The sequence below is a fragment of the Hyperolius riggenbachi genome, chromosome 4 (assembly GCF_040937935.1).
Source record: "Hyperolius riggenbachi isolate aHypRig1 chromosome 4, aHypRig1.pri, whole genome shotgun sequence".
Classification (NCBI taxonomy): Eukaryota; Metazoa; Chordata; class Amphibia; order Anura; family Hyperoliidae; genus Hyperolius; species Hyperolius riggenbachi.
Window position 1 is genome coordinate 251,470,856 of NC_090649.1, and position 24,103 is coordinate 251,494,958.

Here is a 24,103-nt window from a genome sequence, read left to right on the forward strand (position 1 = left end):
GGCTGTTAAAGCGGAATATAACCCTGCATTTCAACTTTGCTCTAAAACATTATTTACAGTATATGATATGCAACCAGCATTTTTTTTTTTATTAGACCAGCATTGGAAGGGTTACACAGGGCTTTAAAGTCCCTGGAGATTTCTGCAGACGCATCCGAACTTGAGTTAGATACTTTTTGTTTACATAAATGTATCTAAGTGTTGAATGTGACTCATCTCTCTCACTGAGGAGTTGGAGGACAGCCAAAGTGTGTAACATTTCTAAATATATACATATATCTAAATAGAATGTAACTATCTGAACGTCTGCACGGAACTTAAAACCTCTGTGTTTAACCCTTCCAATGCTGGTCTAGTAAAAAAAAAAATGCTTTTTGCATATAATATGCTGTAAATAATGTTTTAGAGCAAAGTTGAAATGCAGGGTTATATTCCGCTTTAATTAACTGCGTGTAAAATAACTACAGAGGAGGTAAATTAACTACAGAGGAGGTAACTTAAAGAGAACCCGAGGTGGGTTTGAAGAATGTGACCTGCTTACAGAGGCTGGATCTGCCTATACAGCCCAGCCTCTGTTGGTATCCCAAACCCCCTTAAGGTCCCCCTGCACTATGCAATACCTCATAAATCACAGCCGTGCTGTCGACACACAGCGTGTCGCAGCGTGCTGTTTTTCTCTATAGTGTCAGTCTGCTGCTCTCCCTGCCTCTTGCAGTACTCCGGTCCCTGCCTTCTTCCCTTCCCTCCCCGCTGATTAGAGGGAAGGGAGTGGGGCAGGAGGCGGGGGAGCAGCCGAGACTGACACTACAGATGTAAAAACAGTACGCACAGGGCGGCTGTGATCTATGTCTGATTGCAGAGTGCAGGGGGACATTAGGGGGGTTTGGAATACCAACAGGGGCTGGGCTGTATAGGCAGATCCAGCCTCTGTATGCAGATCACATTCTTCAAACACGCCTCGGGTTCTCTTTAACCACCCTGGCGTTCTATTAAGATCACCAGGGAGGCTGCGGGAGGGGTTTTTTTTTAATTAAAAAAAAACTTTCATGCAGCCAACTGAAAGTTGGCTGCATGAAAGCCCACTAGAGGGCGCTCCGGATGCGTTCTTCTGATCGCCTCCGGCGGCCAGAAGTAACACGGAAGGCCGCAATGAGCGGCCTTCCGTGTTTCGCTTACCTCGTCGCCATGGCGACGAGCGGAGTGACGTCATGGACGTCAGCCGACGTCCTGACGTCAGCCGCCTCCGATCCAGCCCTTAGCGCTGGCCGGAACTTTTTGTTCCGGCTACGCTGGGCTCAGGCGGCTGGGGGGACCCTCTTTCGCCGCTGCATGCGGCGGATCGCCGCGCTGCAGCGGCGATCGGGTAACACTCGCGGCTGGCAAAGTGCCGGCTGCGTGTGCTGCTTTTTATTTGAGCCAAATCGGCCCAGCAGGGCCTGAGCGGCAGGCTCCGGCGGTACTGGACGAGCTGAGCTCGTCCAGACCGCTCAGCAGGTTAAGGAATGAAGAGATAAGAGAACTCTCTCGCTGTGTGGACGTAAGTTTCCTCTTGCCTTATTATCTCCAGCGTGATCTTAGTGAATTGAGGCCAATGTACTTTACCTGGCAGGTGACTCCTCTCTGGTCCTCCCGATGATCATTACACCTTTGATTCCACTTCAGTGATGTGATTTTATAAAAATCCCCCATAGCATTGCATTAGCAAGAGATTTTTCAAATCAGTAGCGTTTAAAAAAGGCTGCTAGTGGGTTTGAGCCCTAAGGCAGGTTACATATAATGTAATACAACACAATGACTTGCAGTAATTGACATAGTTAAGAGCTTTTTTAAAACATCCAGGAGCTTAATTCTAAAAAAATGAAATCTAATAGAGTAATATAGGTAAGTATTACATATAGCTTTGATCAAAATTTCACTACTAAAGCAGATGTTTGATTTTTAGTTCTAAATAAAAGCTAGGGTTAAATACTATATCTATAATATACTATAGTTAATTTACCCAACTTTTTCTTTGTATCCATCTGTGTTGCTTTGCTTGAGTTGAGCTTTTTAACCACTTTCCCTGGAGGAAATGTGCTTTGTAACATTAGAACAGTATAAAATCTAATTTTGTATTTAATATACTTAAGTACAGCTTAATGTTATTCATTGTTTAAAAAAGTCAATCTCTTCAACAATTTACCCTCACATAAATGGATCCAGATAAAAACAATACAGGTGGCAATCATGAATGCTAAGATTTGAAGATTTTATTACATTTTCTAAGCTATACTGAATAATTGTATGGTACTTCTTGTACCTTTTTTATTTCTCAGAATTTATTCAGTTTTGCCACTTTACCGGTGCCCTATCTGAGACAGACATTATTGTGGACCTTTTATACACGTGTATTGCATACGCAGTAAGACTTTAAAAAAAAATAATTCTCACATACGGTAATTGAAGCATATATTCGAACAGACCTGTAGCATGATGAGATAAACATGGGAACATCTAATGCTAAGCCTACATAGAGCTTATGTGTGTTCACTATCTTTCATTGCGTAGATTGAAAAAATGTACAACTTTATATATGGGAATGAGGCAGTCCAATGTGTATCTCTGCTGTAGTGATTGAGCTGCCATATTTTAGGCCCAAACTTAAAGGATACCAAAGCCGAAAGGCGCTGGTAAAAAGTAAAGCTGTACTGGGTAGGGGGGCATAATCAAATACGCACCGTGCCTCCCGTTCCCCTCCGTCTCCGCCATTCTCCTCCAGTCAGTCCCGTTCTGTTGTGTGACTCCAAACTCGGACATAATGCACAGTATGTTTGTTCTGCTCCCATGTAGCCGCGCGGAGTGATTTCACAGGACAGGAGACACAGGAACGAGCGCGCTCCTGTCCTGTAACATCACTACGCATTCACAGGGGAACAGAAAGGAGGGCATGTGTGGCACAGTAGGTCTGGGTTTGAGGTCGCCCAGGAGAATGGAACTGACCAAAGTAAATCGTCATGGGACGGAGGAGAATGGGAGATGTGATGAATTTTTTGATTATGCCCCCCTACCCATTACAGCTTCACTTTCGACTCTGGTATCTTTTAAAGAGAACCCGAGGTGGGTTTGAAGAACCCTATTAGGACACAGAGGCTGGTTTTGCATACAATCGCCAGCCTCTGTGTCTGTACAGTGTCCCTCCAGGCATCCCCCCTGCGCTCTGCTTTCCCTTATTAAAAAAAAACCGCCATGCTAGCGGCTTCTTCCAACCTGCTTACAGAGGCGGGAAGAGAAGGGACGCAGGCGGGGAGCTGCGATATAGAGGAGGCGGGGGAGCGGCGGTGACAGACAGCATTCAGGTAAACAGCCAGCTAGCGACAAGCTGTGTGTCGCTAGCATGGCTGGTTTTTTTATGGGGGACAGCAGAGTGGGGGGGGGGGGGGGGCTGGAGGGACTCTGTACAGACACTGGTGATTGTATGTAGAACCAGCCTCTGTTTCCTAATAGGATTCTTAAAACCCACCTCAGGTTCTCTTTAAGCAGTATTCTCATTCATGTTGCCAGTGAAGGAATTGAATGGCCAGTGGGTTAGTGTGCCAGCATCCTAGCCAGTAATAGATTTTTTTTTTCTTCTCTGAAGCAGACCTTATTGCCATATATTTTTATAATGCCAATCTTTTGCAGTGATTAAAGCTCCATGTTTATTGTGTTTTTGGTTTTGGATTTTAAATTAACATAGAAGCAATAATAATTATTAAGGTTAGCTTTAAAGCAGGCTTGACATGTAATTAGGCAATACTACTGTTTTTATAATCTGCTAATTGTGAATATTTTTTTACATTCCAGACTGAGGCTGCTGGACTTCCAACTTGCATTGAGCTATGTGTTCGAGCCCTACGCTTGGAGTCAAGTGAAAATGCCAAGGTTAAAATTTCCATCTGCAAGACAATCTCTTGTTTATTGCCTGAGGATCTGGAAGTTAAGAGAGCTTGTCAGCTCACAGAGTTTCTCCTGGAGCCCACTGTGGATGCATACTACGCTGTTGAGATGTTATATAATCAACCAGACCAAAAATATGATGAGGAAAGTCTTCCTGTACCTAACTCTCTTCGCTGTGAGCTGTTGTTGGTTCTAAAAACTCGGTGGCCTTTTGATCCAGAGTTTTGGGACTGGAAAACCTTGAAGCGTCAGTGTCTTGCTTTAATGGGAGAACAGGCTTCTATTGTGTCTTCTATCGATGAACTAAATGACAATGAGGCATATGATCAAATGGAGGATTACCAAGAATTGGCCAAGGATGCTACAATAAATGGACTTGATAGCTTTATGGATTCTTCACCTGTCCATGAATTCAAATATGAAAAGCAAAAAAAGAAAGACATTAAGAAAATGAGAGAACCTGGATATGTGTCGGCAAGATTTAGAAATTGGCAAGCTTATATGCAGTACTGTGTGTTGTGCGACAAGGAGTTCTTGGGTCACAGGATAATTCGTCATGCTCAAAAACATTGCATAGATGGCATCTACAGCTGTCCAATATGTGCGAAGCAGTATACCACTAAAGAAAGCTTTGTTCCCCACGTAACACTGCATGTTAAACAGTCCTGCAAAGAAAGATTGGAAACCATGAAACCTGTAAAGAGATTGCCAAAGTTACCTAAAAAAGAACCTTCTTGTAAGCCTAAAAAAACAGAAACAGTTACAAAACAAGAGCGTCAAGTGAAAAAGAATACCCTGTATTCAGAGGATTTTATAGTGTTCAATGATAATGACAATTCTGATGAAAATGACGACAAAGATCCCTCTGGGAATTTTCAACCAGGAAAACCTGTTAATGAGTTCCCATGTCCTGTTCAGTTTTGCAACAAAGGATTTAAATATTTTAAAAATTTAATTGCACATGTGAGAGGACACAAGGACAGTGAAGAAGCTACCCGTTTTCTTGAGATACAGAGTAAGAAGGTTATTTGTCAGTATTGTAGAAGACAGTTTGTTAGCCTAACTCATTTAAATGATCATTTACAAATGCACTGTGGGAGCCAACCATACATTTGCATACAGATGAAATGCAAGGCAAGCTTTGAGTCTTATACGGACTTGCTAGCACATCGTAAGGAACATCGTCATTTTAAAGCAAGGTGCATGTTTCCCAACTGTGGGAGAGTGTTTTCTGCGGCTTACATGCTTTTTGACCATGAAGCACAACACTACAATACATTCACATGCAAGCGTCCTGGCTGTGGAAAGATCTTTCATTCTCAGCTTCAATTAGAACAGCACTTAAGTGAACACTCTACAGAAAATGAATTGCCAGAATCCCCTAAAAGCAAAATGATAAACGAAGTAAAGATAAAAGAAGAAGATACTCAGTTTGAAGAAAGTTTTCTGCCAGTTGCTAATATGAACAACACAATCAAGGAAGAGTCATTACAGTCAGCAAGTATTCAATGTTCTATGGTGAGTAAAGATCCTGTTGTGCCTGAAACATCGTTACTGTCTCAGAAAATGTCAGCCATCGCTTCCTGCGATATGCCAGACTCCAAGAATTTGTTGGACCAACTTATCTCAGCTCCTGCTAATGTTCCACCTTCTCAAAATTTGCTGAACCAGGTTTTGGGATCCCCAGCTATTGAACGGAATATATTATCTAAGGCTGATATGCTGGCGCCCAGTGCTTTTCCAGGGAATTCAGGAAATGGCAGAGTGTCATCTTTAGGTGAAGGCTTCCATGATATGTTAAGCCAGAACAATCTTCTTCCTGCTGAAAACAAGGAGAATGCCAGTGAAGCACAAAGAATGGCACACACAGGTTTTGAAGTCCAAAGTTTGGGGCTGTTTCAGGATGGAAAAAAGTGCCAAGATAATACAAGTAAAGATCAAATTGGTGCTGTAAATATTACTGAATGTAAAACAGAAGTTCAAGAAGCAGTAAGTAGTATGCCATTTAATGTACACCACCAAACAGGTCATTTATGTGGTAATAATCTAGTTGTGCCTCCATTTGAAGAAAGTTCTAAAACTGGAAACCTTTTACCATTGTCTCTTGAAACCAGTAATGCTCTGGCAAGTGCTTTGCCATCTGTCTGCAAAGCCTCAGCTACCCCGCTTACACCAGGGCCACCTGAAAGATTCAAATGTAATGTTGATGGATGCACTCGCATATACAACTCTGTTCAGAGCATTGGAAAACACATGAAGAGTACTCACCCAGATCATTATCCTAGTTTTAAAACAGAGCGCAAGAACAGAAAGAAATTAAAACCTGGAGCATCACTACCACCTTCTAATGAGAAAAGTACTTATACCATGATCCTGGGACCAGATGTCCCAAATACCTTTCCCTTACAGTCACACATTCAGAGCACTCCAAGCCACAGCTTTTGCAATCAGCTGCAGCATCTTCCTAATTCTGTCTTCCCGACACATCTTGAAAACCTTGTCAATCCATTGCTGAATCCAGTAGAAACGGTTTTGTCTCGAGGATTATCCAAAAATGTGGCAGAAACACTCTTGACCTCAGATGTTGGAAGTTTGAACAATGCAACCATGTCATCACAGATAGAGGATTTGGCTAAAGTCTTGCCCATGAAATTTGAAAATGGTTCTGATCCGTTTCTTCCAATGCCAACTGAAAATGACCCTTTGCCGGTTATGTCTTCACTCAGTGGAAATACCATGTTTGCACAGTTGGGAAGTAATACAGACCATGCTCTAACTGGAAGCGATGCTGCAAATTCAGTGTTCATAAAAGATGTAGACGCATTTTCCAAAGCTGACGGTGCAGACATGGATGCAAGTTTTAATTTGGAAAAATCTTCTAGTATGCTTTCAAATTCCGGAGACAAAAATACTACCCCTGGCAGGCCAGCAAGAAATAAAGAGAAAAAAGTAAAGCACAGTCCTCGTGCAAAGTTTCCTGCAATCATCAGAGATGGCAAATTTATCTGTAGTCGATGCTTCAGAGCTTTTGATAACCCCCGATCGTTAGGTGGACATTTGTCAAAGCGAACGGTTTGTAAACCCCATAATGATTATGGAATTTCTCCACTTATTCCAGAGAGAGAGAGACAATCTTCTGTTTTGGCAAGCATGATCATGTCATCCAGTCCAGAGAAAAAGATACAGTCACCGCTTCCAGGACCACAGACTTTTAATACTGAAATAACTGTTAAGCAGGAATATTTTGATCCATGTACACACCCAGAAAGAGAAACTACTGAGTATATGAATGCTGGATTCTCACATCCTACTATCTCCAGTTTAGGTCCTAGTAAGAAAAAGGCTGAGCGTTTTGTAAAACAAAGGTATGAAGATACAGAAAATGTTAGTAACAGACAACTACCGCATACTGTTGACTGTGTGCCTAGCACCCTACCTTTAGATTTATCAGACCCATCAAATATTGCCCAAATGCATGCCATGAAAGCCAGCTCCAGTTTAACAGACATTCAAGGTTTAAGAGCCATTAGTGTGGATTGCAGTACTAGAATACCTATTTCAGGCGAGGGGCACTTAAAGACTGCTAATGATTTGTGCCCAAATTCTATGCTTAATTCCGTTTCAGAAAGCAATGCACCCAAGCCAGTGAGCAGCACAAGAGTATCAGTAATTAGCGGACCCCGCAGTTCTTGCATAACAACAACTAAGAAAAAGAGCAGCAGTTCTAAGAAGAAGAAAAAAGCTGATATGCCTGTATCCACAGAAGCTACACATGATCTCGCAAAAAATATATTGGCAGCTGTGGGAGGAAATCTACAAATGTCAATGAATATGCAACCAAATCTGATGACCTATGGCTCTGAGCTATTGGAAAATATAGCAAAGCATTTGAGCAATGCTGACAAAGAACTTTTTATGGCTTGTATAAATGAGAGCATCAAGGCTAGCCCAGAAACACAAGAATTAAATCAACTTGGTGTAAAGGAAGAAAAAAGCCAGCCACCTATCCTGCCACCTATCCAGCCTCCTTACATGCCTGATAACAAAGACACTGACCCGCTTGATGTGCAACAGGATCTCAGAGAAAAGACATTTAATAATTTTAGTCCTGATGCTTCTGAAGTCTGTTGCATAAACAGTAATTCTTTGCCCCAGAATAAAGCTACTGTGAATGAAAGTCTAGATGATGAGATACCTGGGATTGCTCACAGCGTAATGTCAGCCAGCACCTCTTCCAGCCCACTTAACAAAATGAACATACCTGTCTGTTCAGTCTCTCCAACCCAGGAGTCCACTGTCACCTATGATGACCAGGTTTCAGAAATTATGGACTTAGTAGAGAAACTTCAAATTGTGGATATTGTAATACCTGAAAGCTTACCTACAGAAGAGAAGTGCACTCAAAGTGAACCTGTGTCCATAATGTCCAGTGTAATTGTCCCAAATCCAAGTCACAGTCTTGTGCCTGAACAACCTCCTGAAGTAGCTTCACCGGTGGCTGATAAAAACACTGCAAAGCCTTTCATTTGTCAGGAGGATGGTTGTACTTACTGTGCAATGACTAAAGATGCTTTGCTAAAGCACTATACTAAAGTACATTACTACACAGAAGAAAAACTAGGAGAGATAAAAAAGCATCAGCTAAAGTTTGCCCCTTTCAAATGTGTTGTTCCTTCATGTACAAAAACATTCACCAGAAATTCAAATCTCCGAGCGCACTGTCAATCCATGCATAATTTTACATCTGAGCAAATGGTCAAATTAAAAATTAAAAGACCTTATGGTAAAAAATCTACAGGCGAATGTAATGACTTCCTTCCTCCTGAAATTCCAAATGGAAACCCAGAAAGTAAAAAGTGTTCTGAACCATATGAGACTGTCCCAAGAATAAAGAAAGAAGAAACTGAAGTGTATCATGAATTTACACCTGGGAAACTTGTAGCATCCCCTAAAGTTGAGGAATTAAGAAAACCTGCAGTTTTGTCCACAGAGAAACTAAAGCTGCTATCAGTTGATCAGAAAGGCAAGAGGGGCCCAAAAATAAAAAAAAAACGGAAGGAAAAGGAAATTAAACGCAAGAGGGTGGCACAAAAAGAAGTGAAGGTTCCCAAAGGGCCAACTTCCTATAAACCCTATCAGTGTGTTCACAAGGGCTGCACAGCTGCTTTTACTATACAGCAAAACTTAATGCTTCATTACCAAGCTGTTCATAAATCTGAGTCTTCTAAATTCTCAGTAGATGAGGAACTAAAAAATGAACAAAAGGATGGAGACAATGGTATGGGTCTTAACGAGTTCAGGTGTACTGAGACTGATTGCTCTCGCATATTTGCTAGCTTTGCTAATTTAATTCAGCATTATGTCAAACTTCATGAGATGATAGCAGAGGAAATTGAAAATATACTTTCTTCTGTAAGTGTGGGAAAATTTGACTGTGATCAGAACCAGTGTGAAACTACTTTTACAACTTGTTCCAGTTACATTGAGCACTTGGAAGAAGTCCATGGCCTGAAAATGAAGCAGACAAAAGTTGAAGGTGAAGAAATGTACCAGTGTGATATTGACGACTGTGACCGTGTCTATGCTACAAGGTCAAATTTGCTTAGGCACATTTATCACAAGCACAAAGATAAACATAAGGAGCGTTTAATCAGACCAAGAAAGCTAACTGTGGGTGATCAAGACAGCACAGACGAGAAAGCTCAAAAAGAAAAATCCAAAATAATAAAACAAAAATGCGACCCACTACGTAAAATAATGATGATAAAGCGACCTAAAGGCACAAAGTTGGGCAAAATTATTAAGGGAAAACCTGGGAAAATAAAAGCAGGACCAGCAGTTATCAAATATGGTAGACATACTTTTCCTTTAAAAGAGAAAGCCGCTGCCTTAGCAGAATGCCCTGACAGCAACATAAGACAATATCCATGTTTGATATGTGGCTGCACAGCAATTGTCAATAGTGAACACAATATCGTTAGGCATTATAAAACCCACAAAATGTCAAAGGCATTCATTTTAAGACACAAAAAAGTTTTGGTAGTCTGTAAGCGGCGTGGACGTGTCAAAGTCAGAGTACCATCATCTCCTGGCGTAGAGCCAGCAGTAGCCCATACCAAGCCGGACATTATAGAAACCCCAGTTTTACCCACTGAAACCCAGCAAAAGCAATCCAATCTCTGTTCTTTTGAAAGTGGAGATGAATCCACAATTTCAACATCCCAGCAGAGTGAAAATGAGAAAGATGAAATGGATGAGCTCACTGAACTGTTTATTTCAAAACTAAGTAATGAAGACAGCACAAGCTCAGAGAGCCATGCGAGGACATTGTCCTGCGTAAGTAGTGACTTCCAGGAAACTAGTTCGTGTCAGTCTGAGCCACAGAGGATTGCTGGTGTTAAAAGAACCAATAAACAAAAGCATACCACACCAAATAGAAAGAAGAAAGTTGCTACACCAGATACACTGTCAGCTGAATCTAGCAGCACACTCAGTTGTGATGAGAACATAGTTCCTGATCCTTCCACTGACAACACACCCGCATTTGACTTGAGTTCTTTTAAACCTATGGGATTTGAAATGTCCTTCCTTAAATTCATTGAGGAATCCGTTGTAAAGGAAAAGACCACTGTAGAGAAAAGTCATACTAATATAAATACAAAAGCAGAAGAGCAGCAGCCAAGTGAGAAGAGACCACGACTGTCTGAAGATGAGGACTCTGATATTTATTTACTCTTTGCTAACCCTTCACAGCTACCGAATTCAGACAATATTAAGATCGTTCTAGATGAGGCATTCAATGACTACATTGAAAATGTTGTAAAGCAACTTAATGAACTGAAACCTGTTGTGCTTCTTAAAAAGCATAGGATTCTCAGAAGTGAACCTGCTTGCATTGAGACAGAACAAAATATAGACGTAGATAGTAAAGCTACATTATAGGTGGTCCTAGAATATTCAGAACATTTGTTCATTTTTATTGTGAACGGGAAATCATCAAGCATGCAAATGTATTTTTATGAGATTTTTTTATTTGCTGAAGTGACTTAACCTGGCCAAAACGTTAAAAAAGAAAAAAAATGCCATGGCAGAAGTCATGCAGTGTTTTTATTCCATTTTATCCCTATGGGACTAGATGATTTAAATTGTTTATTCAGTTCTTGTAAATTATAAGAAAAGCTCAATATTTCTGCTGATAATTTGTCCTTTCCACAAATTAACAGTTTGTGTATTGTGTGTGAGATTTGGTATATTTGCCAAGTTCTCTACTCCTGTATAACAAGTTACTTGTATATAATGTTTTGGGGGGGTTATCGGTTTTCCCTTTTCATTGTTTTTTTTTTTTCTTTTGTAAATATCACAGTAACACATTTGCTGCCTACGTGTAAACTATTAAATGACACATTTATATTCTGGATTTTAATTTGTAATCAAGTGGTCACTTTTTTTTTAAAAAAGAGAATTTGTATTGGAGTTATCTTGGGTTGCACATTTATTTGTAAATACTTTTACAGAGCTTATATTGAAAGTTTTAAATTGTAAATATTTGAAACACTAGTACTTTACAGTGTACAGTGAGTGTGCTTGTGGCTTAAAATAAGTCTGTGTGGAATTAAAGGGGTTCTCCAAATTAAGCTAGATGTGGACCCTTGCTTTAAGACCTCTCCGTATAACCACTTTATTCACATGGACTCTCGCCATAAATTTAGATTTACGTATTAGTTTTCTTCCGTTCTAATGTTTCTGAATACCAGCATGAGTTACCAGAGCAGTTCTCTGCTACAACATTTCAGTGGAAATAAGGAATCTCAACTTTGTTTTCCTAAAGGAGAGCTGACTAGTCTTGAAGAACGGAGGTTGTGTATATCCCTTTAAACACAATCAATTAGATCCAATCTTATCTTTGCTATTGGTTGGAGTCCAAAATTTCTGTTTATTGTAAATCCCTAGTTATGAGCGGTCTAGATCAAAACAGACCGCATTACGTGCTGGTTCTTAGAAATACCATACTACGCCATATAAACATACCAACTTCTTGCCATTTTGAGATACATAGCAACTGCATAGTAACAATGCAAATTATATTTAAAGTAAATTCCACTTTTCTTGGTCGAAAAAAGTGCTTCCCAGGTTAGCTACATGCAATGATTTAAATAAAAATTACTATAATATGCTATGACTTTCACAAACGGAAGTCTGCAGGAAGGAAGAAGAAAGGCATTTTGCTTTGCCTAACTTTAAGACTAAATTCATGGCTACTTTCACACTGCGGTGTAACGTTCTCTGTATAACCCGCAGAGAAAGGAGGGGAAAAGTCGCATTGCATGTTACATGTGTAATGTGACACTTTGCACCATATGCAATTAACTGTTTCGCCTTAGTTTTCATCTAGGTGACTTGTTTACCCCCAGAAAGCAAGAAAATACTCATAATGTTGCCAATACTTTTTCACCTTCTTTTGGTACTTTTTCAGTTTAGTAAGGTGCTAAAGTTATTTTAGACAGAAGATGAAAGTTATCTCCTAGGAGAAAAAGTGAAGTGCATATAGGCCATACAGTAAATACAAAGTATGTTCCACTGCTAACATGCACATTATGTGGTACCATACTGCATGCATCACGTTATTCCAACAAATCAGTCGCACCGCAGTGTTAATGTGCTGATATGAACGTACCATTACAATATAATCTCACCCTGTTAGCTATACAATTATATTGATTGATGCAACACACTAGTGTGAAAGTAGCCTTACGTCCTCTACACCTGGTCAGCTGCTGATTCATTGAACTATCCTTAGTAATTATTTTGGATTCCAGCTTTGCAAACGTGCCCCGTACAAACACGCTGCTAGTCTTCAGCAGAGTGGCCTGGTTTGTTTTGTGAAGGGTTAGGGGCCATTGAGCAGTGCAAGAAATAACAAAACAAAATGATAGCTTGACTTTAGTATGACTAAATCACTGAACGGTTTGTGGGGCTGCACTGATAGATTTCAGCTCTTCCTGTTCAGTAAGCCAGCACCTAATCGGTAGGAGACCTTGCGCAAGACTCCCTAATTCCTATAGAGCGCAACCTAGTGGCTGCAGCTTTGGCGCTTTGAGTCCGCTAGGAGAAAAGCGTGATATAAATGTTTTGTCTTGTGTCTACATTTTCACCAGAGATGATCAGACAATCGTCTAATAAGTCTACTATATGTATGAGGGTGAAGTTTGATGCCAAGGACCGCGGAGCTGGAAATTTGTGGCTGTGCACAATTGAAAGCAGACTGTTTCTGACAATTTTAGATGACTTGCTGAGAAGTAGCATACATCTATACATATTTATTTACTTGCAAAAAGTGGAGCTTCACTTTTAAATGTATGCTACCTTCCAATGGAGATTATCAGTAGTTTTAATGCTCGAGGATGTTAAAGTTGAATATTTTTTTCCACATCATGGTTTAAGCAAAGCTATAGAGTCCTGAAAATTTCAGGTATGTATTGAAACCGGTTACTTCCACACAACACAACTCTAAAAATAGTTGTTTGGTAGAATTTGCTATTACAAATACCGTATTTTTCGGACTATAAGACGCACTTTTTCTCCCCCAGAAGTTGGGGGGAAAAGTCAGTGCGTCTTATAGTCCGAAGGTGTCCCCCACAAATGCATACTGCAGCCGCAGATCACAGCCCCTGCTGCTCTGTATGTTAACTGTTGTTTAAAACACTGAATAAAGCTCTCCCACTGCTCTGTGTGTTAATGGGAGCCCGATGGTCTTGAGGGTGGGACCAGAGCTCCTTCATTGGGCCAATCACTGCCCTCATTCAGTAGCAGTGACCTATCAGATGCCAGTGATATGAAACGTCACTGCTACTGAGTCAGCGCAGTGATTGGTCCAAAGAAGGAGCCGTCTTTCTGCTCTCTAGACCATCCCTAAACAATCAGAGCAGTGGGAGAGCTTTAATCTGCTGTGCTGCGGTCCTGTGTTATTCCTCCCTACCATTGTTTATTCCATGCTTGCTGTGGTCATCATCTTCAGTTAAAGCTTTAGACCGAGGCAAATGGCATGTGAGTCATCCTCAGTTAAAGCTTCAGATCCAGGCAGACAGCATGTGAGTAATCTGATCCCTGCACAGCTGGACATCGTGTCTCTCTCGCTCTGCTGTCTGTTGTCCAGCGCTGCGATCCTACTTTGTCCCCGTGTCTCTCAGCCTTGTCTTACTTCCTGCATGTCATCATTGTCATGTGATCCCACAGTCAGGAAGACTGGGGCTGAGAGACACGGGGAGGATCGCAGCGCTGGACAACAGACAGCAGAGAGACGATGTCCAGCTGTGCAGGGATCAGATTACTCACATGCTGTCTGCCTGGATCTGAAGCTTTAACCGAGGATGACCACAGTGCACAAGGAATAGAGGATGGTAGGGAGGCATACCAGCACAATACACAAAATTACACAGTAGAAAGTAAATATTAGTATTGATCTATATAAATAGTACCTCATGCCAATGTGCTCTTGCCTTGAAAAGCTCCCAGCCAGCATTTCATGTATAAGGTAGCATTAGCAGTAGGTGTAAGAGACAGGAGTGAGTCTAATTCTAATTGCAGTGTGGTGTCTAACTGCTATATCAACAAATGGTAAAGAACACACACACACACACACACACACACACACACACACACACACACACACACACACACACACACACACACACACACACACACACACACACACACACACACACACACACACACACACACACACACACACACACACACACACACACACACACACACACACACACACACACACACACACACACACACACACACACACACACACTGTGTCTATCTGACTATCTATATCTATAATAGGAGGTGCTCAACATCCACACTGTCTTCTGGTGGTTGGATGTGCTGCCTGGCTTAGTGACAGCTTATGATGCAACGCTGCAGCATTCCACTTACAGGGCCCTATCCATTACTTGAGAGACTCTGCCACCCATTTCACTACCATAATTGCTGTTCCTCCTGATTGCAGCAGCTCCTACATTGTCCAGGCAGCACATATATGTCCACACAGCCATTGCTGTAGCTGGGAGAAACTTTATAAGATGCCCGTGGACCATAGACGCACCAAGTTTAGTGTATTTTTTTTTCCCCTGGTTTTTGCCCTCTAAGCCTGGGTGCGTCTTATAGTCCGAAAAATACGGTATGTTTAACATCTAGTTTGTGTATTGAGATAACCTGCTAGCACAGGTTCCTCATCGGCCCCTTTTAGTCTGTTGATCTTTTGAGAACATACTTCAAAATAAACCTGCCATGAAGGGGATAGAGAAGCTTTTTGTTTACAGAATATTAAGACAACTGTAGTGAGAAGAATATGGAGGCTGCCATATTTGTTTCCTATTAAACAATGCCAGTTGCCTGGCAGCCCTGCTGATCTATTTTGCTACAGTAGTATCTGAATAACACACCAGAAACAAGCATGCAGCTAATTTTGTCATCTGACAAAAATGTCAGAAACCCCTGATCTGCCTATTGTTGTTCAGGGCCTATGGCTAAAAGTATTAGAGGCAGGGGATCAGCAGGACAGCCAAGCAACTAGTATTGCTAAGAAGGAAATAAATATGGCAGCCTCCATATCCCTCTCGCTTTAGTTGCCCTTTAAGTGGCAGTCTGTTGTACTGATCATCAACCTCTAAAACATATCCAAAACATAAGTCGGTTAGCTGGAATTTTTAAAGCGATATGAAGATGGCAGGCATAATGTTACCGCTGCAGGTTTTCTTTTTTTTTCAGCCATTTTAAGACCATTTTTAATTGTTTTTTTTTTATTATGTATTTCACATAAACCAGATGACCAGTTGATCAGAGGAAGCTGTGCCATAAACATTTTCAGTTGAGATCCTTCATTAGCACTTCTTATTCCATAAATCAGTCGCGTCTCTGCAAAATTAGTCAAGTGAAGAATCAATAAAATTGTGTTTTGTTTTATCAAATGTGGTCATTTTTATCAAATAGAAGTTGTTAATCATCTATCAAATCAGATGTTCTTAATTTGTAGATATTGCTTTAAATGTAGTGTGATTGCTTTAAAATCAGTTGCTAAAGATGGTGTCATTAAAATCCATGTGGCGAAGATAAGTCTCACTATGCAAGACAATACTGAATACTACATTTAATCTCATACTTTGAAACAGGTTAATGATGACTTTATTTTACAATGTTCGTTACTGACCAAAGAACAAAATGAAAGTCCCCAGATTAAGTAATTTATCTAGGCTTGTTTTTTTTGTGTTTTTTTTTTTTTTTTTTTTTTTTTTTTACACCATATATTTCAGGTTTGGTTATAAACTCACTATTTTACTGATCTTTTTAATCCATAACTATAAGGTTGATGTCTGATTTGCATTGAATCGAATTGCAGCATTTTAAATGTCACAACAATGACTTTACCCAGATTAATCTGCCAGCTTGTAATCATATGTGTGCTAATGGGTTTTTCCTTGAGCAAGATTTCAAAGTTATTATTGTCAAGCACAGTAGTGGATGTTGTCTAACCTCAACCTAAGGAAGGAAGAAGTAACAGACAAAGGCCGAATAAATCACCCTTCATGAGCCTGCGCGTGTGCCAATATTTGAAAACTAGTTAGTGTGTACCTGCTAGTTAATCGCATGACTTGGTCAGTTAAATAGGTAAACCTCGTACACACACTAGAAGGAACTTCATCTCTGAGAAGAATTTAGTGTATGTACAAGTCTTCCTTGAGCTCATGTAAAGAACTGGCATGTGATAACCTAGCACTTTGTTCCCCTCCTTACCTTACCCACCAGAAGCCACTCCATTGCGTGCTGTGCTGTTGGCTTTTCTCCAATCTTCATAGAAGCAACATGTCTGCACTGCGTTAGTTCACAATAGTGTCACCTGTGGGATCAGGCTCGAGCCTGACTGGTGACACTTAAATAGTTTGTGTGTTCAGCCCTTAGTCTTCAAAGGTCTATTGATCGTGCACACATCACACAATATCTATTTAACCCAGAGATAATGGCAGCTTCCACCAAGAACAGCGGTGTGGAACTTATCTGCCGCATGACTACCAATGAAATTGTCTGTTATAACAGTGATTGAGGACGGTTATCCTCTGTCAGTATTTTTTGTTAACCTACCCCTGAACTGAGAGTTTGGTTTGCATGCTATTAATAACATCACAACAACTATCCTCATGGGACAGTGCCCCCAGGGATCTCCGCACTACTCAGCCGAAATCTTCTACTGGGATGAATGGCGAATATGGACGGGGAGGAAGTGGTTCTCCCCTGCGGTTGACCCTAGAAATGCCCTTTTCTGTCCCGATCATGTCAACTTGCCGGTTTACTTTCCACCCCTCATGCCCGCTTCATGCCAGAATAAATTATCTATTTAACAAAAACAAAAAGCAGAGCATAACTTGCCTACTCCGGTTTCTCCTCGTTTTCGGCCCTGTTAGCTCTCCTGTTTTTTCGTTTGTTTTCACACCAAGGGTCCTGACCCAGAAGTACTTCCAGGTCACCGCCACTGCTGTGAAAATGCTGGCATTTATGAATAAACACTGCGGCATAATGGGAGGGCTGGCAGGACAGAAAAGACGGTGAGGGGAACCCAGAGTATGTGAGTTATGTTGTTTTTTGTTTGTTTAACAGGTATTCAACAGTTCAGGAGTACTTTAAGGGTACTTTAGAGTACTGTGCCCATAAAAATGGGTTGGTTAAATTTCCAGATCAGATAGTAATTTTATGTCTGAGTGACTGCATGCATTATTCCCACTGATGTTAAATAAGTATGATGTGAAAGCTGTGTTTAGTGGCTGTTTCCCAAGAGATAAGGCAACACCAGGAAATGTCTAGCCCTTTTATTCTCCCTTACAAAGTTTAATGTGTGGCCATGCGTACAGAAGTATACAAGAACTGATGGATCTTCTTGTTTTAGAGTAGATAGATCAATACAGTCTTAGAATACGTTACCTTGTTTTTCCAGGTTAAACAAATCACTTGTTTATATTGCTAATATTTCCTATTTAACCATGCCCAGTTGTAACAAACACAGTATAGTTTGTATGCTATGCTATATTAAATATTTTTATGTAAATATTAAATGTACAGTTAATGTGAAGCAATGTACATATTAAAGGTGGTTATTTGTGAAGTAGCCCAGTATTGCCTTAAATAAAATCACTTTTTTTAGTATTTGTTTTTGTTTATCCTGCCTTGTATACATTTTCCTTCTTTTTTTGTCTGATGTGAATGCATGCTGTGCATTTTTTCTGTATTTCTTTAGCTTGTGCAATGGCACACAATACTCACTTGTAAATAAAAGAAACGTACCCGGGGGGGGGGTTATTAAATGAAAAAAAAGTGGAGTACTCCTTAGGTCGCCCACTTGTGTTCTTTCTTTCTCAGGGTAATTTTATAAGATGGCATTTACACCGTCATTAAAGAAGTAACCTTTTTCCCCAAAATTAAGACCTCCCACTAAAGGGAGCCCAAGCAAGAATTTCGAGCATGTTTAAAATATAGACCCTACCATGAAAGTTAGCCCTAGTGGCAGTAAGGGGAAAAAGTATGGCAACCTGTGTTATTACTGGAGCCCAGAAACACACGTTGCTGTACTTCTTTCCCATAGGCTGAAGCTCGGGGACACAGTGGCATGGAGCTGGGGGAAAGAAGATTATGCAGAGGGAGAGTGGTGGGCATAGGAGGACAGGTTAGAGGGGGACACCAGGAGAACACTAAAGGTACAAGGGGGAACACTGGGGCACACAAGAAGTGGATCCAGCAGAGGAAGAGGCGGCACAGTGGGGAAGGCAGAACACACAGCACAGGAACCTGTGTGTTCATAGAAATATGACATTCACTGAAAATAAACCATAAAATCTTTTGGTGCAAAATTAATAAAATACACGATCTTATTTCAGGTAAACGTGGTATGTTGGCTACAATACTACAGTTGTGTTCAAAATTATTCAACCCCCACTGAAATTGAGTGTTTTGGCCAGTTTAACATTGATTTTGATCATTTCAGTCATCTTGTTTACAATTAAATCAAAGAGGCACTTGTAAGTCAGACAAATATAACATTTATAATGACAACCACAAATGTCTTTTCTGTGCTCACATCATTATTAGTTTTATTCAACCCCCAAGTGACATTTATTCTTAGTACAACATCCTTTTCCAGTTATAGCCGCTTTTAAACGTGAAGCATAGCTTGACACAAGTGTCTTTCAGCGATCTACGGGTATCTTAGCCCATTCTTCATGGGCAAAAGCCTCCAGTTCAGTCACATTCTTAGGCTTGCGCACTGCAACTGCTTTCTTTAAGTCCCACCAGAGGTTCTCAATCGGATTTAAGTCTGGTGACTGCGATGGCCACTCCAAAATGTTCCAGCCTTTAGGCTACTTACACACTAAGACGTTGCGTTTTAGGGGACGTTATGGTCGCATAACGTGCCCCTAACGCAACGCATGGTGGTGCGGGAGAGGACGTTAGAGTGAGCCGCGTTAGGCGGCTCTATTCGCATAAGGTCTCCCAGAGTGGCGCTGATTGGCCGGCGGGACCACGTGATGCGGAGTGTCTCGCTCCGCATCACGTGGTCCCGCCGGCCAATCAGCGGCCGCCAGTGCAGTGCATATTAAGTAGCCATGTGCGCGGCTACTGTAGCTGCATCTCCCCGCCTCCTCTCCGCCCCCCACTGAGCATGTGCAAACAGTCTAACACAGCTAAAGCCGCGTAGAAAGCACAGCATGCTGCACTTTCACTACAACGTGCAGCGTTACATGTAACGCAACGTGGGCACTGTGAACAGCCCACTTGTGTTACATTGCTGTGCATTGGGGGAGCGTTACAGGCTGCACTAACGTGCACCTGTAACGTCCCACTGTGAAAGCAGCCTTAATCTGCAACCATGCTCTAGTGGACTTGGAGGTATGCTTGGGATCATTGTCCTGTTGAAAGGTCCAACGTCTCCCAAGCCTCAGGTTTGTGATGGACTGCATCACATTTTCATCCAATATCTCCTGGTACTGAAGAGAATTCATGGTACCTTGCACACGCTGAAGCTTCCCTGTACCTGAAGAAGCAAAACAGCCCCAAAGCATGATTGCCCCCCCTTCCATGCTTCACAGTAGGCAAGGAGTTCTTTTCTTCATAGGCCTTGTTCTTCCTCCTCCAAACATAGCGTTGATCCATGGGCCCAAACAGTACTAATTTTGTTTCATCAGTCCACAGAACACTACCACAAAAGTTTTGGGATAGTGTTCTGTGGACTGATGAAACAAAATTAGAACTCTTTGGGCCCATGGATCAACGCCATGTTTTGAGGAGGAAGAACAAGGCCTATGAAGCAAAGAACACCTTGCCTACTGTGAAGCATGGCAGAGGGTCAATCATGCGTTGGGGCTGCTTTGCTTCTACAGGTGCAGGGAAGCTTCAGTGTGTGCAAGGTACCACAAGTTCTCTTCAGTACCAGGAGATATTGGATGAAAATGTGATGCAGTCCGTCACAAACCTGAGGCTTTGGAGACGTTAGACTTTTCAACAAGACAATGATCCCAAGCATACCTCCAAGTCCACTAGAGCAGGGCTTTTCGACCTGTGGTACGCATACCACCAGTGGTACTTTGCTGTTGGCCAGGTGGTACACCTCAGGTTTGCCTGCCACTTGTCCTGGGCCCATCTTGCCTCCACAAAGTTCAGCTCCCCATGCTTGCTCCTCGCTGTGCTGCCCTGTGGCATACTTCAGACCTCAGATCAGTGGTGAAGAGACAGCCAGGCGAATGGTGCATAGTGTCAGTCGGATTACTGCTGATCTGAGGTCTGAACTATTCTGCAGGGCAGCACAGAGAGGACCTCGGGCTTCCCCATTCCTCCACAGTAGAGGGGATCCAGTGATGGGACACCCAAAGATCTCCTTGTCAGCATACCCGCATACGCAGTAGCAGCTCTCCGCTTGAATTCTGGTGGAAACAGCCGAGCATGATCGGGTGCGCTACTGTGCAGGCACACGGGTGATACTTGTACATTTTCAGGTGATAAAAGTGGTACAATTAGTGAAAAGATTGAAAAGCCCTGCACTAGAGCATGGTTGCAGATTAAAGGCTGGAACATTTTGGAGTGGCCGTCGCAGTCACCAAACTTAAATCCGATTGAGAACCTCTGGTGGGACTTAAAGAAAGCAGTTGCAGTGTGCAAGCCTAAGAATGTGACTGAACTGGAGGCTTTTGCCCATGAAGAATGGGATAAGATACCTGTAAATCGCTGCAAGACACTTGTGTCGAGCTATGCTTCACGTTTAAAAGATGTTATAACTAGAAAAGGATCTTGTACTATGAATGAATGTCACTTGGGTCTTCACAGGCATCTCACCCACCAGACAGGTATAAATTCTTGCCTAGAGCGGCAGGAGCGCTGCTGCACTGAGTAGTAAGAGAATAAATGCCTCTCAGCTCACTCAGGTATCAGTTTACACTACAGCAGCAGCTAACAGAAGCGCCTAACTCGACTCAACTGATTCACTGACTGATTCATTTAGTTCCTTCAGCTCAATGATTCAAAGAACCACAGTAATGAGTCAGTGAGAGAAGGCTCCGAGTACAGCATCAGCTCCTGAGTCCTGACTCTTCACTCTTTAACTGATTCATTCATTTCCTCTCTCTCTCTGCTACTGGTAACTGGGTGGATGACTACGTGTAGCAGCCAGGCATGGACTGCCCCCCAGGTCGCCTTTCATTCAGTGATTTAGGGCTGGTCTGGTGTATTCAGGTTTGTTGTTGTAAGGCAAAGTGAAATACTAGGCTAGCTGATAAAAGTGCAATTAGAGGGCAGGCAAGCTGGTAAATATACACAGCATGATGCAGAGCTTGTCTGGAGGGTCCATGGGAAAAAAATCTGTCTGGTCTCTCCCCATTGTTATAATGACTGCATGTGCAGATAAGGTGTTAAACAGGTTGAAAAGTTTTAAAAGGCCCTAGACCTCAGGGGGGCTGCTTTCTGACTTGTGTGAGAGACTGGCAGGGACAGCAGTCCTGTTACCGGCAACTAGTCTCTGTGTAATGTGGGACTGCAATACAGATTAGCTCTCTGCTCCATCTCCTGCTATTCTCAGTCTCACTCCACTCCTCTCTCTGGACTAGTGCATGCCAAAATCACAATAGCAATCGCTAGCAATTTGCAAATGCGACTTAATAATTTGGGCTGAGGCTTCCATGATAATGGGCCTCAAGTCTGTTTCGACCCAGGCCAAAAGGTCCCAGTCCTCCCCTGGTAGCAGCATAGTGTGTGTGTATAGTGTATGTCTACTGTGTGCTGTGTGTGTATAGTGTGCGTGTGTATATTGTGTGTACTGTGTGCATGTGTATATTGTATGTGTGTGAGTGCATGCCGCAATAAGTATATTTTATGGTAAAACGCTCTGCTGCATTACAACTATTTTCTGGTGAACCCATGCCGCAATAAGTGTATTTTCTGGTGAAAGGCTGCTGTATTATGATTTTCGGGGGTCTTGGGGGTGGGGTTCACCACAGGGGTAGTGTTCACCATGGGGGTGGGGGGTCTGGGTCTGGGGGGCAATCATGGGGGGTGGGGGGCGCCACAGGATTTCTTGCCTGGAGTGACAAAATGGCTAGAGACGCCCCTGTGGGGGTTGAATAAAACTGATAATAATGTGAGCACAGAAAAGACAGTTGTGGTTATTTCATTATAAATGTTATGTTTTATTTGTCTGACTTACAAGTGCCTTTTTGATTTTATTGTAAACAAGATGACTGAAATGAGGTGGGGGGGGGGGGGGGTTAAATAATTTTTAACACAACTGTAACTTTTTTTTTTAAATGCTGCTTTTCTAACTGTAAAGTAATCCTTAGGGGGGAAAAGTGCCTTAAGGGGGTACTAACCTTGGAGAGGGGAAGCCTCTGGATCCTGAAGAAGCTTCCTTGTCATCCCCAACAGAGCTGATCAAGTGGTGGGACCCCCGAAAGTCCGCTTGTCACCGCTGCGTGCAGGTGCACTAGCTGCTTACCGCTCGGGCTCCAGCGGAAATGTGAACCTGTGCAGTCAAGCCAATGTTGTTATAAAAAAAGTTAGGAGGTGCCAGCACTGGATTGGGCTGGCTGAGGAGGACAGGGAAAGCCTAATTGGGATCCACATGCTTCCCCCTCTCGAAGTATCAGTTTCTAATTTGTTTTTATTTTCTTAAATCACAAATTCTCTTTAATGCTGAACCACCGTATGTAATGCTTTGTGAAGGAATGCCCTGAAATAAGTACAGATCAGGTGTTTGAACTGCCTTGACTTGAAGACTTGTTCCAGGGAAGTGATTCAAAAATCCTAGCCAAATGCATTATAGCCATGAACCAAGAATGTTCTTTTAGGGCTGGTGCACACCAAAACCCGCTAGCAGATCCGCAAAATGCTAGCAGATTTTTAAACGCTTTTTTTTATTTTTATGAGGCGTTTTGCTAGCGTTTTGCGGATTGCTGCTGCGGTTTTCAGTATAGTAGATTTCATATATTGTTACAGTAAAGCTGTTACTGAACAGCTTCTGTAACAAAAACGCCTGCAAAACCGCTCTGAAGTGCCGTTTTTCAGAGCGGTTTGCGTTTTTCCTATACTTAACATTGAGGCAGAAACGCACCCGCAATCCAAAAAATGCCTCACCCAGGCATTTTTCGTTTCTGCAAAACGCCCCCCGCTCTGGTGTGCACCACCCCATTGAGATACATTGACCAAGCAGATCCGCAGCCGCAAGCGGATCTGAAAACGCCCAAAAAGCCGCTCGGTGTGCACCAGCCCTAACAAGGTCTTGTTGAGGGATGAGAGGAAAACAGAATCCTGGTTAAAGGTAACAGGATGCAGAATCTGTTTGAACATAAGACTATTTTACTTGAAGTTGCTATTTAACATTTGGCAATTCAAATGTTGTACTTTACAGTGTTTTGAATCATCTAGAAATGTTAGTTTGTTGAGACACAGTAAATTACCCTTGAAATTGTTTACTAACCCTCTTGTTAGTTAGAATGAGTGTGGTGTATTTGTATATCCACCATTTTGTGATATTTATTTCATTATTTATCACCATTTTAATATTAACCTAGTATAATTTCTTGATGAACACAAGATGGCAGTATGACTCCAACAAATAAAGTACAAGGTTAAATTGGCATTTCTCATTACTTGG

At 41.9% G+C, this 24,103-nt stretch overlaps 1 protein-coding gene across 2 annotated transcripts in view; it reads left to right on the forward strand.

Moving 5' to 3' along the window:
* Positions 1-12,121, forward strand: part of ZNF292 (zinc finger protein 292) — a 70,410-nt gene extending 58,289 nt beyond the window's left edge. For both annotated transcript variants that reach the window (XM_068231122.1, XM_068231121.1), the window contains exon 8: positions 3,823-12,121. In XM_068231122.1, coding sequence (XP_068087223.1) covers positions 3,823-10,857 — 7,035 coding nt within the window. In that variant the 3' untranslated portion in view covers positions 10,858-12,121. The remainder of the gene's footprint in view (positions 1-3,822) is intronic.
* The last annotated feature ends 11,982 nt before the right edge of the window (positions 12,122-24,103 follow it).